The sequence below is a fragment of the Mandrillus leucophaeus genome, unplaced genomic scaffold, assembly GCF_000951045.1.
Source record: "Mandrillus leucophaeus isolate KB7577 unplaced genomic scaffold, Mleu.le_1.0 Scaffold17, whole genome shotgun sequence".
NCBI lineage: Eukaryota > Metazoa > Chordata > Mammalia > Primates > Cercopithecidae > Mandrillus > Mandrillus leucophaeus.
Window position 1 is genome coordinate 4,906,690 of NW_012101698.1, and position 18,466 is coordinate 4,925,155.

General features: G+C 45.9%; 1 protein-coding gene across 2 annotated transcripts in view; it reads left to right on the forward strand.

Annotated features, from left to right (window-relative positions):
• The window catches only part of HYDIN (HYDIN, axonemal central pair apparatus protein), a 423,190-nt gene that overhangs the window by 269,950 nt on the left and 134,774 nt on the right, over positions 1-18,466 (forward strand). For both annotated transcript variants that reach the window (XM_011976766.1, XM_011976767.1), the window contains 7 exons: positions 1,330-1,509; positions 3,491-3,664; positions 7,849-8,022; positions 10,754-10,968; positions 12,560-12,697; positions 14,668-14,851; positions 17,733-17,874. In XM_011976766.1, coding sequence (XP_011832156.1) covers positions 1,330-1,509; positions 3,491-3,664; positions 7,849-8,022; positions 10,754-10,968; positions 12,560-12,697; positions 14,668-14,851; positions 17,733-17,874 — 1,207 coding nt within the window. The remainder of the gene's footprint in view (positions 1-1,329; positions 1,510-3,490; positions 3,665-7,848; positions 8,023-10,753; positions 10,969-12,559; positions 12,698-14,667; positions 14,852-17,732; positions 17,875-18,466) is intronic.

The following is an 18,466-nucleotide window of genomic DNA, read 5'->3' on the forward strand; positions in this document are numbered from 1 at the left end:
GGTCTTCCTTCTGTGTGTGTCTGTGTCCTAATCTCCTCTCCCCATAAGGACACCAGTCCTACTGGATTAGGGCCCACCCATGTGACCACATCTTACCTTAATTACCTTTTCAAAGGCCCTATCTCCAAATCAGTCACATTCTGAGATACTCGGGGGTTAGGACTTCCACATCTGAATTGGGAAGGGACACGATTAAGCCCATCACAAGGACCCACTGTGTTGCAAGCACTGAAGTGCTGGGAAAAAAAATTAGTGAAAAAAGTGCTGGGAAAAAAAAATCAAAAATGCAATGAATCCCTGCCTTTGAGAGCTCACAGTCATGAAGAGAGTGCGAGGAGAGACACACCATCAGAGAGACTGCCCAGCAGCCCAAGCCCAAGGCAGGGGCGGCAAAGGCTGCAATGTACAAAGGACCTCCCAAAAGCAGAGAAGGCCTTGGTGCTCCCCTTGTCCTCACACACCATGATTGTGGGCTCACTTATCCATTTGGCCCAATGGAAGGCAGTCTAAGCCAGGATCAGTGGGTGCAGAGGGAACCCAGAAAGGCGCACGCCCTGCTTCTCACCGGTGCCTCTCTCTACTCGCTCTGCTCTCACGCTATAGATCGTCCTTCTCTGCCTCCCTTCCTTCCAGGGAAGGCCCACAGCCCCAAGTCACACGGCCACCATTCACGAGAGAGCTGCAACCCCTCAGGCTCAATTTCTACCTGTGTGACAAAGAGAATGTCTTGCCCTGTAGTAGGGGGGGGTCACCTCATACAGTCACAGCCCATTGCACCCCTGAAATGCTATAGAACATGGGCAATCAATGAGGAAGGTGTTGGGCCAATGAAAGGATAGCTGTCCCTAACGACACAAGAAATGGTCATGATAAATTAAAGGGGAAAGCAGGCTGCACATCAGTATGTACAATATAGCCCCAAGCTTAGTTTCAAACAATTAAAAATTAAAAGTCTGAGAGGTTGCAACTCTCCTGTGCTAGTATGATAAAATTTAGTACAATTTCTCTGTCACCGTTTCTTTGTCTATCTCCACCTCTTTTTGTAGCTGAATTCCATCATTTTTGACTCCTCTGAGTTTTCCACATTTTCTAAGCAAATGTATAATTTTAGTTCCTAAACAAATGTCAAAATGTAGAAACACTGTACACAGAGAGACAGAGGAATAGCCAACTGACTGCAGTTCTTGTTTATTTGGGTTGAATGGTCCAGGGTGATGGGAACCCATATGGTGAATCTCCTCTTCATCATTTTTTTTCTTTTCTGCCCCCATCTCCCTTGTCTCCCTCCCAACTCTTCCCCTGGTGTTTTCATCCTTTGCTCCTTGGCAGAAGAGGAAGATATGACCTCATCGGATCAGGGAACCTCTAATAGCACGAAGAGGACATCGCTGAGCCGAGGGATCTCTGTCATATCCAACCTGGAAGAGTGGCACGCCCTGTTGGTTGAGTCCAAAACCTATCTAGAGGAAGAGGAGGATGAGGAAAGCCTGGAAAAAATCATGTTCCAAAGTAACCGAGCATTTTAATGTTTTGATACTAGTTCTCTCCAAGCAGAAGTAGGAAGACAATATTCAGTACCTTGTCACTTTCTCCAAGCCTCCTAGTATGGCTCCTAGCCCATCTTGCCCTGCCCACCACAGCTGCCCTCTGGAGAAGCTCTGATCTGCTGCTCACACTAGGATACAAGCTTGAGAGTTGGCTGATGAGCTTAGCATACAATACATTCTTGTCACAGTAATTTGTGTTTCAAGTAGACTAAATGAAGGCCTGAATCTTTCATGCTAAGATTCCGGCAGACTGGGAGGTGTTTAGAGAAACATTATGGGGATGGGTGACATTCTCCCCAGTGTCCCCCCAGTTGGACCATTAGAGAGCTCTTCTCTTGACCTCCCAGCATTATGGGCCCATTTTCTGGCATTTATTTTCCCCAAGTTTTACAAGATGTTAGAACCATATTTAGAAAATTAGATTCTGTGAAACTGGGTTCATGGGAGCCGTTTGCTGGTCATTATAAACCATGACAAGGCATAAGCAACCGTGTCCTGTGCCCACCCTCAGAATAGGAATCATGGGCGAGGCTCAGGAGATCTTTAGGGAGTTAAGTCATCATTCATAGCCCTCATCAACCAGGTGAGTAAATTAAATCAGGAGCATGTAATGGCAAAACGGAGATTAAAGACAGAAATTCCTGGCTCCATGCCTCATAATTAATCCACCCTGGCTATGTTGACGGGCCCCCAAGTGGCTCCTGGTCTCTCTCAGCAGCCTTCCCCACCCCATACACCCTGACTCTGCTCCCCATGCCTGGGCTTTTCCAGGGCGGACCCTGGACATCCCACAGAGAAGAAAGCACACTACAATGCTTAGGATGAAAAAACATGAAACCATAAATGCCCATCAGTAGGCAACTAGTGAAATTGTGACAAAGCCATACAGTGGGAGTTATTTAGCAGCTGTTTAAAAAGAGTGAGCTAGGCCAGGCGAGGGGGCTCACGCCTGTAATCCCAGCACTTTGGGAGGCCGAGGCACCTGGCAACAGAGCGAGATGCCATCTCAAAAAAAAAAAAAAAAAAGAATGAGCTAGACCTGTGTTCAAGTAAATGAAAAGATGTCCAAGATGTATTATATGAAAAGCAAGTTACAGAACAAAATTCAGAGTGTCATCCTAGTTTTGTTATTAAAACACTGTATTTGTGATGACTATATATATCTGGCTGCACACTGCTCTACAAACTATTCATACACATAGGATCCTGCAACTTGCTTTTTTCTAGACGTTCCTCTAGGCCAATGCATTTGATAAATCAAGGTTTGGCAAACTTTTCCCATAAAAGGCCAGATAGTAAATATTTTGGGCTTTGAAGGCCATACAGTCTCCGCTGAAACTACTCAACCCTGCCTTTGGAGGGTGGCTATGATGACAAAGACAATATGTAATCAAAGAATGCGGCTATGTTCCAATACGACTTTATTTACGAAAACAAGCAGCAGGACAGGTTTGGCCTGTGGGCTATAGTTGACTAGTCTCTGATACTGAAGTCATCATTTTAATAGCTGCTGTGTATTGGTTCTATAATAGGAATTTGCTATCATTTATTCATCCATTTCCCTTAATGCTCCAGATTTCACTCGTTTCTAATATTTTGCCACTGTAAGCCATCCTGCTCTCCACACAAATGTCCTTTCTACTTTTCAGCAAGAGAGATTCCCCAAAATAGAAGTAGAGTCAAAAAATCTGTTTTTTTTTAATTTTAGTAGCTCTAAACAAATTATTAGCTATAAATGTTAGTAGCTATAAGCAAATTATTAGCCCAAAAGGGCCTTCTCGTATACTACAAGTGGGGACTGCTGCAATGTTTGCCATTAAAAAAAAAAAAACCACAGCATTTAAAAAGAAATATCCATTCCCATTTCCATCAGTACCCATATAACTTCTGGCTGTGTAGCATGCATGCCATGTGTGCACACAGCATATATTTTAAATTTGCAGCTGACAAGCTTCAGAGCATTGATAGCCACTCCATGGAGGAAGTTGGAGAGGTGGAAAACAACCCGGTGAGCAAAGCAATCGCTCGCCACCTGGGCATTGACATTTCTGCAGAAGGCCGCCTGGCCAGGAACCGGAAAGGCATCGCCATTATCATTCACGGGACACCCTTGTCAGGTATGCACCAATTCTGAGGGGAGGTTAAGACCAGCAGTGCCATATCTTCTCTGTAAACTCTGCGGCTTCCAGAGTGGCAGCATCAGCTGTGTGGTCATGGCAAAGACTAATGACTTTATTTGAGGAGCAGCATAGGGTAGCGATTACACATTTATAGCTGTGTACCTTTGGGAAAATTAAGTTGTCTGTGCTCAGTTTCCTTGTCCGTAAAGTGGTATTAACACTATCTATTTTATAGGGTAGTCATGAGAATATAATGAGAACATTTATATAAAATGCTTATCTCAATACTTGGCACATAGTAAATACTCAAACAAAAAGCTGCTGATGTTATCATTATTATTACTATGATGACTGGCACATAGTAAACACTCAAACAAAAAGCTGTTGGTGTTATCATTATTATTACTATGATGACTATTAGCATTCACAATTATAACAATATTTGCAGTGTGAATCCTCATTGAAAAGAAGCTTCCATCACGTGCTAAATATTCTCAATAAATATTTTCCTAACCATAAGCCAGTCAAGGGGTGAGCCCTTGATAAAGAAAGGATTCTTGTTAAAGAATCCTTTATTATCTCCAAAATTACATATGCTAACTTCACCATCAACCCAAAGGAGCAAAATCACCTACAATGGAAAAAAAAAATCTTATTTGTATAGTAATTTGCAGTTGACAGAGCTCCTTCCCATCCATTTGTCTATTTAAACTTCAGAACCACTCAGAAAAGAGAATTTGACTTCCCCTAACTTAAAGGAAGCCAAAGTTCAGAGAAATTCAAGGACGTCTGCCCAAGGCCACCCAGTTAGAAAGCGGCAGAGCAGAGGGATGTTGGGAGGATGCCCTGCCACCTCTCTTAGCTTCAGCTTACTTGACGAAGGGCCGTGAAATCTTATTCTGACCCAATTACTATCACTCATACAGACAACATTTATGGAGGATTTTTGATGTTCTAATCACTGAGAGGCCCAGGAATCTTAAAATGTCACAATTCATTACCCCTTCCTTTGAAGAACCTTTCCTTGAAAAGTTGTAAACCAGGACCTAAAAAGTAGAAGGCCAGATCTGTGGGCAACAGGCAGAAATCAAACAAGCCAAGTAAGAACATAACTGGAAATGTTTTGAAGACCCCCCGACACACACACACACACACCTGCAGAGGCTCAGGCCATTTTCGGTTGCACTAAAAGGAATGACAGAAGGATGGTTGATGGACCCGCAGAAACCGCAGACAACTGGAGAGTTAACACTAAAAATGCACTGACCTGGAAAGAGCCACCAGCCCTGTCTAGTGGAGGCTCAGTCACTTTCCATCTGCAGGCGAAAAGCCTGTTAGAGTGTGAACTACAGTAATAACAAGCCTGGCATTTTAATGGAACTTTACAGCTTTCACAGAATCTTCATGAAGAACAGCTTAACAGTCTATGTCAAAATCAGACTGATCAGTATAAGTTCTTTTGCCCCTTTTGTTTATGGTGAAGTTAGCACATATAACTTTTGAAGGCAGTAAGAGACTCTTTTGTTTATAATCCATATACTTAAGGATTATCCCCAAACTGTTAAATTGCTGACCTCAGAGACGGGATTAAGAAGGAGAGGGAAGACACCTCATTTGGAATGTATACATCTCTGAATTGTTTGAATTGTATTCTTTCCATAATTTAAAAACATTAAAATATTAGAGAAAAAAATCCAAGACATTAAATTATTTAAAAAGAGAAAGAAATATATGTGCAGACTCTGACCTGGCAATGTTACTTCTAAAAATTTCTTAGGAAAAATAATTAATGATGTGGACAAGATGAACTGCTTGAATGTTCACTGCAGCACTGTATGCTGTAGTAGAAACTCGGGAGCAACTGTAACATTCAGTATGGGGGACTGGTTAATCAGGCCACAGTACATTTATATAGTGAATTTTACTGCCATTAAAAACAGCATCTTGTACACCCATGTTCATAGCAGCATTAGTCACAATAGCCAAAAGGTGGAAACAATCCAAATGACCATCCGTGGCTGAATGGAAGAAACAAAATATGGTACGATGTGATGCTATTCACCTTAAAAAGGAAGGAAATGGACAGGGCGTGGTGGCTCACGCCTGTAACCCCAGCACTTTAGGAGGTCCAGGTGGGTGGATCATGAAGTCAGGAGTTCGAGACCAGCCTGGCCCCCATGGTGAAACCCCATCTCCACTAAAAATACAAAAATTAGCCGGGTGTGGTGGCAGGCACCTGTAATCCCAGCTACTCAGGAGACTGAGGCAGGAGAATCGTTTGAACCCAGGAGGCGGAGGTTGCAGTGAGCCGAGATCATGCCATTGCACTCCAGCCTGGGCTACAGGGCAAGACTCCATCTCAAAAAAAAAAAGGAAGGAAATTCTGACATGTGCTACAGCACGGAAGAACCTTGAGGACCTTACGCAAGGTGAAATAGGACAGTCACAAAAGGATAAACACTGTATGACTCCGCTTAGATGAGGTACCCAGGCTGGCCAAATTCCTAGAGACAGAAAGAGAAACAGAATGATGGTTTCCAAGGGGCTGGGAGGGTGGTGCGTATTGGGGAGTTACAGTTTAATGGGTACAGAGTTTCAGTTCGGGAAGATGACAGCGTTCTGGAGGTGGATGGAGGTGATGGGGGCACAGCAAAGTGAATGTACTTAGAACCACTAAGCCGTACACTTAGAAATGATTTAAGTTATAACTGTTATGTATATTTTACCACAGTAAAAACAGTGTCATGCAGGTGTATTGAATGAATGGAAAATTGTTCATGGTATATCATTTTACATGAGAAAGGGTGCCATACTCGTGCTGTGTAGTTTGTATTAGTGTCCCGTTGCTAATATACCAAGTGACGACAAACTTCATGGCTTCACATAATGCAAATTTATACTCTCATAGGTCTGGAGGACAGAAGTCTAAAATGGGTGAGCAGGGCTGTGTTCCTTCTTGGAGGATCTGGGGGACAATCCGTTTCCTTGTCTCTTCTAGCTTCTAGAAATGTTGCCTGCATCCCTTGGTTCCTGGCCCCTTCCTCCTCCTTCCCAGCCATCAGCATAGCATCTCCCAGTCTCTCCTGCTGCTTCCATGGTCGATTGACCTGCTCTGACTCCAACTCTCTTGTTCTCGTCTCATGGGGACCCATGTGATTACATTGTGCCGAGTCAGATAATCCAGGCTAATCCCCCATATCAAGATCTGTAGATTAATCACATCTACAAAGTCTCTTTTACCCTAAAAGATAATATATTTGCAGGTTCCAGGAATTAGGATGTGGAAATCTTTGGAGGAGCCATTATTCAGCCTACCACATTACCTATTTCTTTTTTTATAAGAAATACAGTTACATGTGTACTTAGCAACCACAGGCTAACTGTACTATCCCTGAATGAGTAGATGATGGATTTTTTTTTTTCTTTTCTCTTGTCTGTTATATCTGAATTGTCAGCTTTTTTTTTTTTTTTTGAATGAAAGTACCTTGAAATGAGAAAAGAAATCAACACAAGTTATTCTTTAAAATAAAAAAGTCTTCCTGTTAGAATCAGAGACAGGAAGAACTACAAAGTATTTTAAAGATCATCTGATAGAACCTGTTTCTTAAACAGACTGGGTGCAGTGGCTCACACCTGTAATCCCAGCACTTTGAGAGGCCAAGGCAGGCGGATCAGTTGAGGTTAGGAGTTCGAGACCAGCCTGGCCAATATGGTGAAACCCCGTCTCTACTAAAAATACAAAAAATTAGCCAGATATGGTGGTGGGCACCTGTAATCCCAGCTACTCGGGAGGCTGAGGAAGGAGAATCGCTTGAACCCGGGAGGTGGAGGTTGCAGTAAGCTTAGATCTCCCCACGGCACTCCAGCCTGGGCAACAGAGTGAGACTCCATCTCAAAAAAAAGAAAAAAAGAATCTGCTTTTGAAACTGAGGGAAAACCCAGTGAGGATGCAGATTGCCACAGCATGCACGCATCGGTGGCAGGGTTAGAATCAGACCCACGGCCCTGACTCCAGGCTGAGGTCTTCCTTCTCTTTGCTGCTGACACCTCCAGCCACATGGGAAGGAGGCAGAACACTCAGAGAGATCACTTTGCAGGGACCTCTGTTCTTGAGACCTTTTCTGTCTGGGACACTGAGCAAATGAGCACCATTAAATTCAACCCACTGGTCTTTTTGATAGGAAAGTCAGCCACCGCGGTCAGCATGGCCAAGTACTACAATGCGGCCTGCCTGAGCATCGACTCCATTGTATTGGAAGCTGTGTCCGACAGCAACAACGTCCCAGGGATCCGGGCCCGTGAGCTCTGCATCAGGGCTGCCATAGAGCAGTCCATGAAGGAAGGAGAGGAGGCTGGTAAGAACCCATTCTCCCGGCTTTTTGTGGCCAAGTCACCAGCACCCCCACTGGCAACACCCATCTTCTCTGTGCCCCACTGAGCTCTCCTCCCACAGCCTGGTTGAAGTCTGCCCTACAGCATGCTGCCAACTTCATAGCCCAGAGGAGAATTCTCTTCACGAAGCATGCCCACTCCTGCCCTGCCCACTGCCAGCGTGCTCTTGCCTCTGTAGGGACCAGGACAATGAATAAGACACAGCCCGCACCTTTGGAAGTCTGACACCTGGAGGGGGCGGGGGAAGAAGCAGACTTGGGGTCAGTCAGAGCAAAGGAAAATAATTTTGCAACAGAAATACCAACTTCTATGAAAGAGCAAGTTTGGGATGAATGAGTTCCAACAAGGGTGATTTGGGAAGTTTTCAAGGAAACAGATTTGAAGAAGCAAGAGAATGTTAGTAGGCAAAGATGGGGACAAGGACATTCCAGAATGAAAAAGCAGGGAAGCTGACCATAAATTAGGAGTGGGAAAGCAGGTTGAGGCCAATCATTGTTGACCTTGAATGCCAAGATTAGGAATTTAAGTTTTATGTTCAAGGAAAAGAGCCATTGGGACAGTTTTCACACTATGGAGAAATGGTCAGAAAATCACTATAGGAAGGTAGCCCTTGACTATCATGTAAAGGAAGCGATAGTGAAGCTGCAGACAAATGGGCCTGGGCCGGCCAACCCGACAGCCACCTGCATGGTAGAGAATTGAAGGAGTAAGACGGATTTAAGATGGCCACAGCCAGATTCCAATCCCAGAAACCAGGAGAGAGTGATGTCGTTTACCTAGATAGGGAACACAGGAGGAAGAGCAAGTTTGCTGGAGAAGAAAATAAATTGGGTTGGGTTTGGGGGAGGGGGGTTGTTTTCTTCCTTTCTGTCTTTTTTTTTTTTTTTTTTGAGATAGGGTATCTCTCTGTCACCTAAGCTGGAGTACAGTGGTGCGATCATAGCTCACTGCAACCTCCTGGGCTCAAGCGATCCTCCCACATTAGTCTCCAGAGTAGCTGGGATTACAGGCATGCACTACTATGCCTGGCTAATTTTTAGGGTCTTACTATGTTGTCCAGGCTGGTCTCAAACTCCTGGCCTCAAGTTGTCCTCCCAAAGTGCTGGGGTTACAGGATTCAGCCACTGTGCCTGGCCTGAATTGAGTTTTGGAATCCCATAGCGGGGAGGCCTCATGTGGCCTTCCTACAAAAAGTTGAGAATTCTGGCTCCATCAGGTTATCTGAGGACCTTCGGAGCAGGCAAGCAGCTGCTCGATGGGAAAATATACTAAACACCAAGCAGAGTGCCTGCTCAGAGCGGAAGCATTCCTATGTCAGTACCCATGGCATGACGTAATCCCAGAAATGCTTCCAGCCTGCTAGTTGATAAAACTGGCTGGGACTTTCAAGGTCGTCCCCTCCCCTCAATGCCTCTGCATGGGACACTTAGGGAAATGGAAGATTCTTTGCTGGGAAGAGAAATAGCTCTTTAGTGAGAACCTCTGGCTATGCCCTAATGCTGATTCTCTTAAATTTTTTATTTCCTTTTCTGTGAAATAATCTACATTTCATAGTGATCTGTGGAGCCATGTTTATGTCCTGTGCCTAAGGGTAAATTTGAGCTCCTGGTCTGAGAAAGTAACATCCAGCTAGAGACAGAGCTGGGAGAGTCTTTCTCCATGAAACCACTGGGGTAGATGATGCAGCCAGAAAAGCCCAGAATGAGCCAGGAGGACTGGATAAGGCGGGTTAGGACCATGGAGAACACCTACATTTCAGGAGAGGTCGTGGGGAAGCCGGGAAGGCAGAGACAGCAGAGCCAGGGTCATAGGGACTGTCAGGGAAGTCAAGGAAAGGGCCCCGGAACCTTAGGAAAGGGAGAAGCGAGGAGGAGTTTCCCGTCCCTCAGAGCCCTGCTGGATGGGGAGCCTTCCTGCTGGCCTGATCTCACAGCCCACTTGTCTAGCTAACCTAATACTGATCTACCTCCTTCACTGTCCGCCCCCACCCCGTGTATGCCCTGGAGGCAGGGGCTTGTGTTAGTTTTCCCCACTGTAGCCCCAGCACCTGGAAGAATGCCTGGCATAGTTGACACATAATAAAGATTCATAAAGGATTCATTGAATCAATAAATGAACAGAATTAGAGACTGCTGGAAGCCCAAATAGAATAGGCCTAAGTACAGGGCAGCTGAATTTCCCAGTCAGGAGGTCCCTGGGGTCTTTGGATAGAGCCCTTGCAATATAGGGGTTAGGCCCCCACATCTCCCCTGCATCTGCTGTCACTGTGGAGTCTGTAGGCTGGAACGAAGTGGTGGCAGTGAACCCAAACCTGCCTGTGCCATACAGTGGCCACTGGCCCTGGGGGCTGCTGAGCACGTAAACTGGCTTGGTCCAAACAGAGGTGTGTGGTGAATGTACAGCTCCCACGGGAACCCTGAAGATGTGATATAAAGAAAAGACTTGGAAATAACACAGGAGCAATTTTTATACATTACATGTTAAAATGATCACATTTTGCATATATTGGGTTAAAATATGTCCCTAAAATTAATTTTTACCTTTTTAATGTGACTACTAGAAATGTTTAAATTACATACGTATGTGGCTCACATTATATGTCTATTGGACAGAACGGACTTCAGGGTGCCATCCCCACCGTCGTTTTTTGTGATTCTAACGTGATTTTAATAAAAGTTCACACTCTCCTTATAGCCCAGGAGGCTGCTGGGGGTCAAAACATCATAGGGCAAGGACGACTGAGCACTGAGACTTTGGGCAAGTTAACCTCAGAGATGACTCTGCTGGCCCCAGAAATTAAACCTGGAAAGAGTGTTCGTGGGAGCGTGGTCATGACCAAAAGCAAGGCGGACAGCCATGGCTCCGGGTCGCAGAAGCAGCATCACTCACACCAGTCTGAAACACCACAGGTACAAATCAGGGCTCTACCGCAGGAGGGCTGGGATCTTCCTCCTCCCCAGCATCCTGCAGCCAGGTCAGTGCCCTTCATCCCTGCAGTGTTCCCACCAGGCCGGCCTGAGCGCTGTCCCTGTGCCCCTCCTTCTGAAAGGGACATTCACCCAGCTGGTGCTCAGCAAACATCTTTTATGCTGTAGGCACTGGCGAAGTGCAAATAAAGAAAGCAGAATCCCTGCACTAAGAGTCGGATGAAGGAGATAACCACATGTGCAAACATTTGCAATAAAGTGAAATTAGTTACAAAAGAAGTGTGAAAAGGGAATTAGGCTGAGCCACAGAAAATTGCCAAAATTCAATCCTTTTATAACTCCATAACAGCAATTTCCTATGGCTCAACCTAATTCTAAAGGGAGTTAAGGATGAAACCATTAATCTAAGTTGTGGGAGGGCTGCATGGGGAGTCCTGGAAAGTCAGAAAGAAGTCGCAGCATTTGAGCAATGTGCCAAGGAACTTAGCAGTCTCAGCCAACTGGCCGGTGCTTCTGAAGCCAAAGACAGTGGGCGCAGTGAGTAATGAGTTGTAGGTGGAGAAGTGAAATCAAGTGAGTGCAGGATTTTATGATGTTCGAAAGTGAAGGGGAAAAAACGAAAGAGTAGTAGAGGGGCAAAGCCAGGGTCAGGAGAGTCCATTCTCAGAAAAGAAGTAGAAGCAGGTCTATAAAGAATGGAGCCTCTGGAGAAGTGTCATGTGACAATCCACTCAAGAGAGAATGAGATCCTGGGAGGCAGTAGGAAGGGCAGAATTCAGCACAATTAAGGGAGAAGAGAGCCGGCTTCCTTTGGGGTCAGTAAAGGGTAAAAAACAGACACAGCTAAGGGTGGGAGAAGCCGAGTGGAGAATGGAGGTTGGAAAAGGCCTTGTTGAATGGCACTGTGATGCATATAGGAGGCATGGTCTTTTGAGGGAAGCAGCGAGGAGGCTGGGGCTGCAGAGCATGCTCAAGGGGAGTGGCAGAGCACTGCTTCCACTATGGTGAATAGAAGCAGAAATTGGTGATGGATAAGGAATAAATAGTTGGGAATGATAATGGCCCAACCAAGACTGGAAACTATAACTTCACAATTGTGAAGCTTTTCTCTTTCTCTCTCATTCTCTCTCTCTCTCTCTCTCTCTCTCTCTCTCTTTTCTCTAGAGTCAGGGTCTCACTCTGTGAGACCTCACTTTGTGGAGGAAAGTGGCCTTTTCTGTCTCTTCCATTGGAATGAAAGGGCCCCAGGGGCAGCACTATTGGTTGTTGTTGTATCCCTAGTACCTAAGTGTGCCTGGTGCAAGATGGGTACTCAGTGAATAATTGTCGAATGAATGAAAAGCTGCATGCAGTTCAGTACACAAACAACGTACCTTCCACACTGTTGCCACTTGAAACCTACAGCGGTTCTTTAAGGTAGACAGGATCCTTCCATTTTGTAATGCAATTCCCATTGTACAGATGAGGAAATGAGAGATTATGTGATCTTCCCAAGGTCCTGTGGCTGGTAAGTGTAGGCGTTGTTGAGATACAAGGCCGGATTCTGACTCCTGATCCTTCTCCCACTCAACAGATTTCCTCCAGCCCTCTCCTGCCGGGGCCTACCCACCGCCGGCTCAGTGTCAGTCCCAGTGTCGGAGGCGAGACCGGGCTGATGAGCTGTGTGCTCCCGGATGAACTTCTCGTGCAGATCTTGGCCGAGCGGATACAGGTGGGTCCATGCCACCTGCACAGAGCTGCAGGGCTTGGCGCTCACACACCATCCCCGCGCACCAGACAGAGGTTCTGGGCCATCAGCCACCACGGCGGCTCTCTGACAGCTCTTGTCAGTCCCTGGCCCTGGCCCAGTCTGCAGCCTGAGGTCATTCACCTTCTTAAAGGACCAGAGAGGAGAAGACTACACAAACACTTTTTAATGACCAGAAGCAGAGCGATGTGTTAAAACTTACAATGTGGAGCCATTCTGAAAGTGCGAATTTGGAGCTATGTTAATTGCTTCAAAAAAACATTTTCAATGTTATTAAGTGAAAAAGAAGTAACTAGGAAACAGTGGTTAAAACATAGTAACATTCTATGTAAATATTTATAAATGTATACTACACATATAGTAAAAACTTTTAAAATACATGTTAACTGTGGTTATCTTTGGGTAGCAGGATTATAGAATTTTAGTCTTCTTTATACATTTCTGAATTATTTTACAATAACATATTGCTTTTAAAGTCAGAGAAACAGTAACACTCTTTTCCAAGTTTTAAATTTTTTCCATAAGAATTCTACAGTTAAAGACAAGAAAATAAGATCAGCAGGATTGAGGAGGGTATCACTGAAGCCTGTTTCTGCTCATGGTTTGCAGACACAGCTACATTGCTTACCAGGTCCTGGAGCTGGGTGTTTGCTTTGTGTCTTCAACTAGGGCCACAATATTAACTGCACATTTAAATACAACAAAATTAACTTGAGGTTCCCAGAAGGGGAGGAATATCATCACAAGAAAGTTTTTATGTGAAGATTTGCACTGCTGCTACATTAAAGGCACATCACTCTCAACTGATTTGAACAAGGTGTTCCCATAAGCATGCCAATGTTTCAGATACCCAGAGTAAAGGCTGAGAAACGCTGGTGAGGCCCCACAGTCAGCCGGTGGAGCTGTGCTACTCAAAGTGCTGGTCTCTGATGACACATGGAGGTCACAGGGCTTCTTTCATCCACAAAGTCTTGCTACAAAGTTTAGCCGCAGAGAAGGAATGATGTAGCCGTGGTACCTGTTCAGTTGCCAGCTGAACCAAACAGTGTGTTTAGTGATATAGGTCATTTACATTCTGACACAAGCTTCTTGTCTCATCGAAAACCTAATGCTCATTCATTGGTGGCTGGTCTACGGGCTACACTCTGAGTAACACTGAGTAAGGCAGAGGCTGTTCTCCAATGGTTACTGTTACCAAAATCATTACACTCCAAGGCAGTAAGACCACTAAGAAAAATACAAAAGGCCCATTCGCTGCTGCCCCTGCTGCCTGTGACTCTGTGCTTGGGAACATCTTTCCCTTTTCATCTCATTTTTGTGTACCTCATGGATCTTCCCAGACCGGCCCTTTAACATTTTTGTTTGTTCATTTATTTCTACAGACAGAATAAACCCTTTACTCTACAAGTAGGTACAATAAAAACCATCTGGCTGGGCACAGTGGCTCACGCCTGTAATTCCAGCACTTTGGGAGGCCGAAGCAGGTGGATCACCTGAGGTCAGGAGTTCGAGACCAGCCTGGTCAACATAGTGAAACCCCGTCTCTACTAAAAATACAAAAATTAGCCGGGCATGGTAATGGGCACCTGTAATCCCAGCTACTTGGGAGGCTGAGGCAGGAGAATCATCTGAACCCGGGAGGCAGAGGTTGCAGTGAGCCAAGATTGTGCCACTGCACTCCAACCTGGGCGCTGGAGTGACCGAGGGAGACTGTGTCTCAAAAAAAAAAAAAAAAAAAAAAAGACTGACTGATTAAACACTTTTATTCTTCTCTTTTATTTTATGATAGCACCTTGGATTTAGCAAGCAGAAAGGCATGATGCTTGCATCGGGGCCAAGTAGGTCTGCAGAACCCTTTGCAGCCCCAGTAAAAGCATAAACAGAACAAATGAGGTTGTGGCCATAGTAACTGTCTTTGCTGTCTCTGGTTTCAGCTGAGTGACTGCTACCGAGGAGTGGTGTTTGATGGCCTCGACACTCTCTTTGCTCGGAATGCCGCGGCTGCCCTCCTCTGCCTGCTGAAGGCCATTGGCAGCCGGGAGCATATATACGTTCTCAACATGGCCCAGGATTATGCAGCCATGAAGGCCCAGGAGAAAGCCAAAAAGGAGCAAGAAGGCAAGGCCTCCCACCTTCCCATTGGGCTTAAATGAAACTTTGACATTTGCTATTCCATTGGCGCCTCACTTCTGCCCTGTAAGGTGGCCAGGAGTTTGTATTTCTGCTTTGCTGGAAGGGAACTGGGACTCATGTGGCTAGTTGGGAGGTTCTGTGATGAACACTCTGCTGACAGCAGGTGCATTCCTGCTTCCCTCCCATCACACTGTACCCCTCCATGGTTTCTGCAATTACAGCCATTACAGATCCTGACTGAAGCAACTGATTTCCTTGTTGGTTTTTTTTAAGCCAACTGTGCATTTCTTATAAAACTCACGGTGCTAATACACTTTCCAAAACGTTTACACCTTAGCCTGCTGCACACCAGGCACTGTAGCAGACATTTTGTATACTTTGGGGCATTGAATCCTCACAATTACCCTGTGAATCTTGTCCCCATTTTATAGAAAAGGAGAATATAGCTCAGAGATAGCAAAAGTCTTGTGTCAAATCACATTGCCAATTAGTAGGAGAACCGGGTCCTTTTAATTCTAAACCCGTTGCTTTTCCTATCATTATACCAATGGCCTGGGAAAAAATTTAATAACTGAAAGATTTGCTTGAAAGATAGGTACACACGCATACAAGTAATGTTAGCTTAAGTTCCCAATGTAGTCAGAAGCAGCTCCAGCAAATCTTGGTCCCCCAGGGCAGGGGTTGAGGGACAGAGGTGGGTGGCGCTGTCCACGGGAGTCAGAGCCCCACCTCCTGGGAGCCTCAGCTCCAGCCACACGACTACCCTTCCTTACTCGGGCTTGCTGCTCCCTTCTAGCACAATCTGCTCAATTCATAATGCTTTTGCAATTAAGGAAATACTTACAAACACTGAGCTGTCTCAGTCCTTGAACAGAACTCAAAGTCAGCTTCCTTATAGTCTCATCCTAAGAAAAATCTGGAGCAGTGACCAGGCATCCCTCAGCAGTCATCCGGCCTCCAGCTGCACAGCTTTCCAGAAAGCTCATTTCTCCATACTGATCCACTTGAGAATAATTACCACTTTTCCTTTTCCCACTTATCTTCAGAATGAAATTTCTCCCAGTTAAATTGTGGGCTCCTCTCCCCTAAATCATCTGAATTGAAATGTCCTAAGATGGCATACGGTCACACTATTAATACATTAAATCTCATGCTTATTGAACATCTATGAACATGCCAGGCACTGGGGAAAGCACTTTACATGATCGCTTATTTCATCTCTACAGCGGCCCTATGTTACTATTCTTATCTGTGATTATCCCTTGATAAGTGGCAGGGAAGGAACTCAAATGCAGGTGTCTGAGTCCACAGCTCAAACTTGCAAGGATGATGGTGAGAATCCTGTGCTAGGGAGGTGTGAGGAAGAAGCTGGTGCCTTTGTCCTAAGTGTCAATCACATGCCTGGACCTGGAATCTGTAGGGCCGCGAAGGGGATTCCCCTTGGTGTGCAAATGGCCCTGTCACCACGAGCCCATTAGTGGCATATGCTCATAATGAGTCAAGTCCATGGGTGGTATATGAGTCTTCTATCATAGTTGTGACAAATGATCGCTGTCTGAGTCTTTTCAGACTGCCATAACAAAATTTCATAGATTGGGTCACTTATCAACAACAGACATTTATTTCTCACAGTTCTGGAGGCTGGCAAGTCCAAGATCAAGGCACCAACAGAAACAGTGTCTGGCGAGGTCACCTTCTGGTCACAGAAAGCATCTCACTAAGTCCTGAAACAAGCTCCCTCAGGCCTCTTATAAAGCCACTAATCCCAGCGATGAGGACTCTATTCTTGTGACCTAGTCACGTCCCTAAGGCCCTTCTTAATACCATCTCCTTGGGGAATTCAGTTTCAACATGGGAATTTCAAGGGGACACAAACATTTACACCATAGCAACCACAAACTTGGTTACTTAATACAACACAGAAATTTATTGTCTTACACTTCCGGGGTCAGAAGTCCTAACATCTTTCCCTGCCACTTATTAAGGGATAATCATAGATAAGAATGATAACTCCTCCCTTATAGGGCGGTTGTGGAGATTAAATAAGTGATCATGTAAAGTGCCTTCCCCAGTGCCCAGCATGTTCATATATGTTCAACAAACATGAGATTTTAATATAATAGTAGTATGACTGTATGCTATCTTAGGACATTTCAAATGCAGATGATTTAGGGGGGAAGAGCCCACAATTTAACCAGGAGAAATTTCATTCCAAAGATCATGGGGAAAATGTGAAGTGGTAATTATTTTCAAGTGGATCATTATGGAGAAATGAACTTTCTAGAAAACTAGGCAGCTGGAGGCTGGATGACTGCTGAGGGATGCCTGGTCATTGCTCCGGATTTTTCTCAGCAGGGCCACATTCCTTTTTTGGCTGTCGGGTAGCCCCTTTTTCTTGTCTTTTCTGGCTTCTAGAGGCCTCCTGCACTCCTTGGCTCCTGGCCCCTTCCTTGCAGCCCTCTGACCCCTGCTCCTACTATCACATCATCACCATCTCTGACTGACTCTCCTGCCTCCCTCGAAAGGACCCTTATAATTAGACTGGGCCCCCCAAGATAATCGGCCCACCTCAAGATCCTTAATTTAATCACATCTGCAGAGTCCCTCTGCTATGGAAGACAACACAGTCACAGGTTCTGAGTAACCTGATATGGGCATCTTTGGAGGCCACTGTTCAGCCACCTGCAGACAGAACCCAAATGTGGAAGTGCTTTCATGAAGGGACCCCACACCCCCGCAACCAGGGAGGAAGCAGACCAGGCGCCACACCAGCTGCCCCACACTAAGACCCTCCTTCACCTGCTTAGGCTGCTAGCGAGAGTGGGAAGGACTTTTCCTTACCTTCCCGTCTCTGTGGTCCTCACAGAACGCAAGCACAAGGAAGCTCTTGAGAAAGAGAAGGAGCGTCTCCAAAACATGGATGAGGAAGAATATGATGCCCTGACCGAGGAGGAGAAACTCACATTCAATCAGGGGATTCAGCAGGCGCTCCAGGAGCGGAAGAAGAGGTCAGGGCCAAGGGCTGGCCAGAGCAGAAGCCATTCCCCTGGGACCGTCCCCACAGAGTGACCAGGACTGGGGTGTGAGCCCAAGCCATCTTCCAGGGGGGAAGCAGTAGCTGCAGAAAGCCCTGGAAGGTGACCTGCAAGGAGCAGAAAGACACATCCCGCCCATCCAGGGTGCTGGCTGCTGTACCATTCAGGGTTTCTCCCACTGTCCTTACTTCCCACTGGAGGGCATTTGAGACCAGGCTGTAATGTCACGGGCGGCCCTGGGAGAGGGGCCACTGGCCTTTGCACTGCCCTGGGACCCCTGCTGACCCTCCTGACCAGCGCCCCCAGGTGTGGATTATCAGCCTCTGTGCTCTCTGCCTCGGTGCTTCAGTGTCCACAGCTGGTGATCCAGGGTCCACTCTCCTGACCTGGGCATAGTGACTGCTCCCCAAATCTCAGCCCTTCCTCCCCCTGCCTGGGTCCCCTTCTTGGCCTTGGATGGTGCCGCCCATTCCCCGAGGTCTAACTGCCATGGGAGAGATCCTCGGCCTGGGCAGATCCTCGATCCTGGGACCGTGGGCAGGCTCACAAGCCAACACCCTCAGCC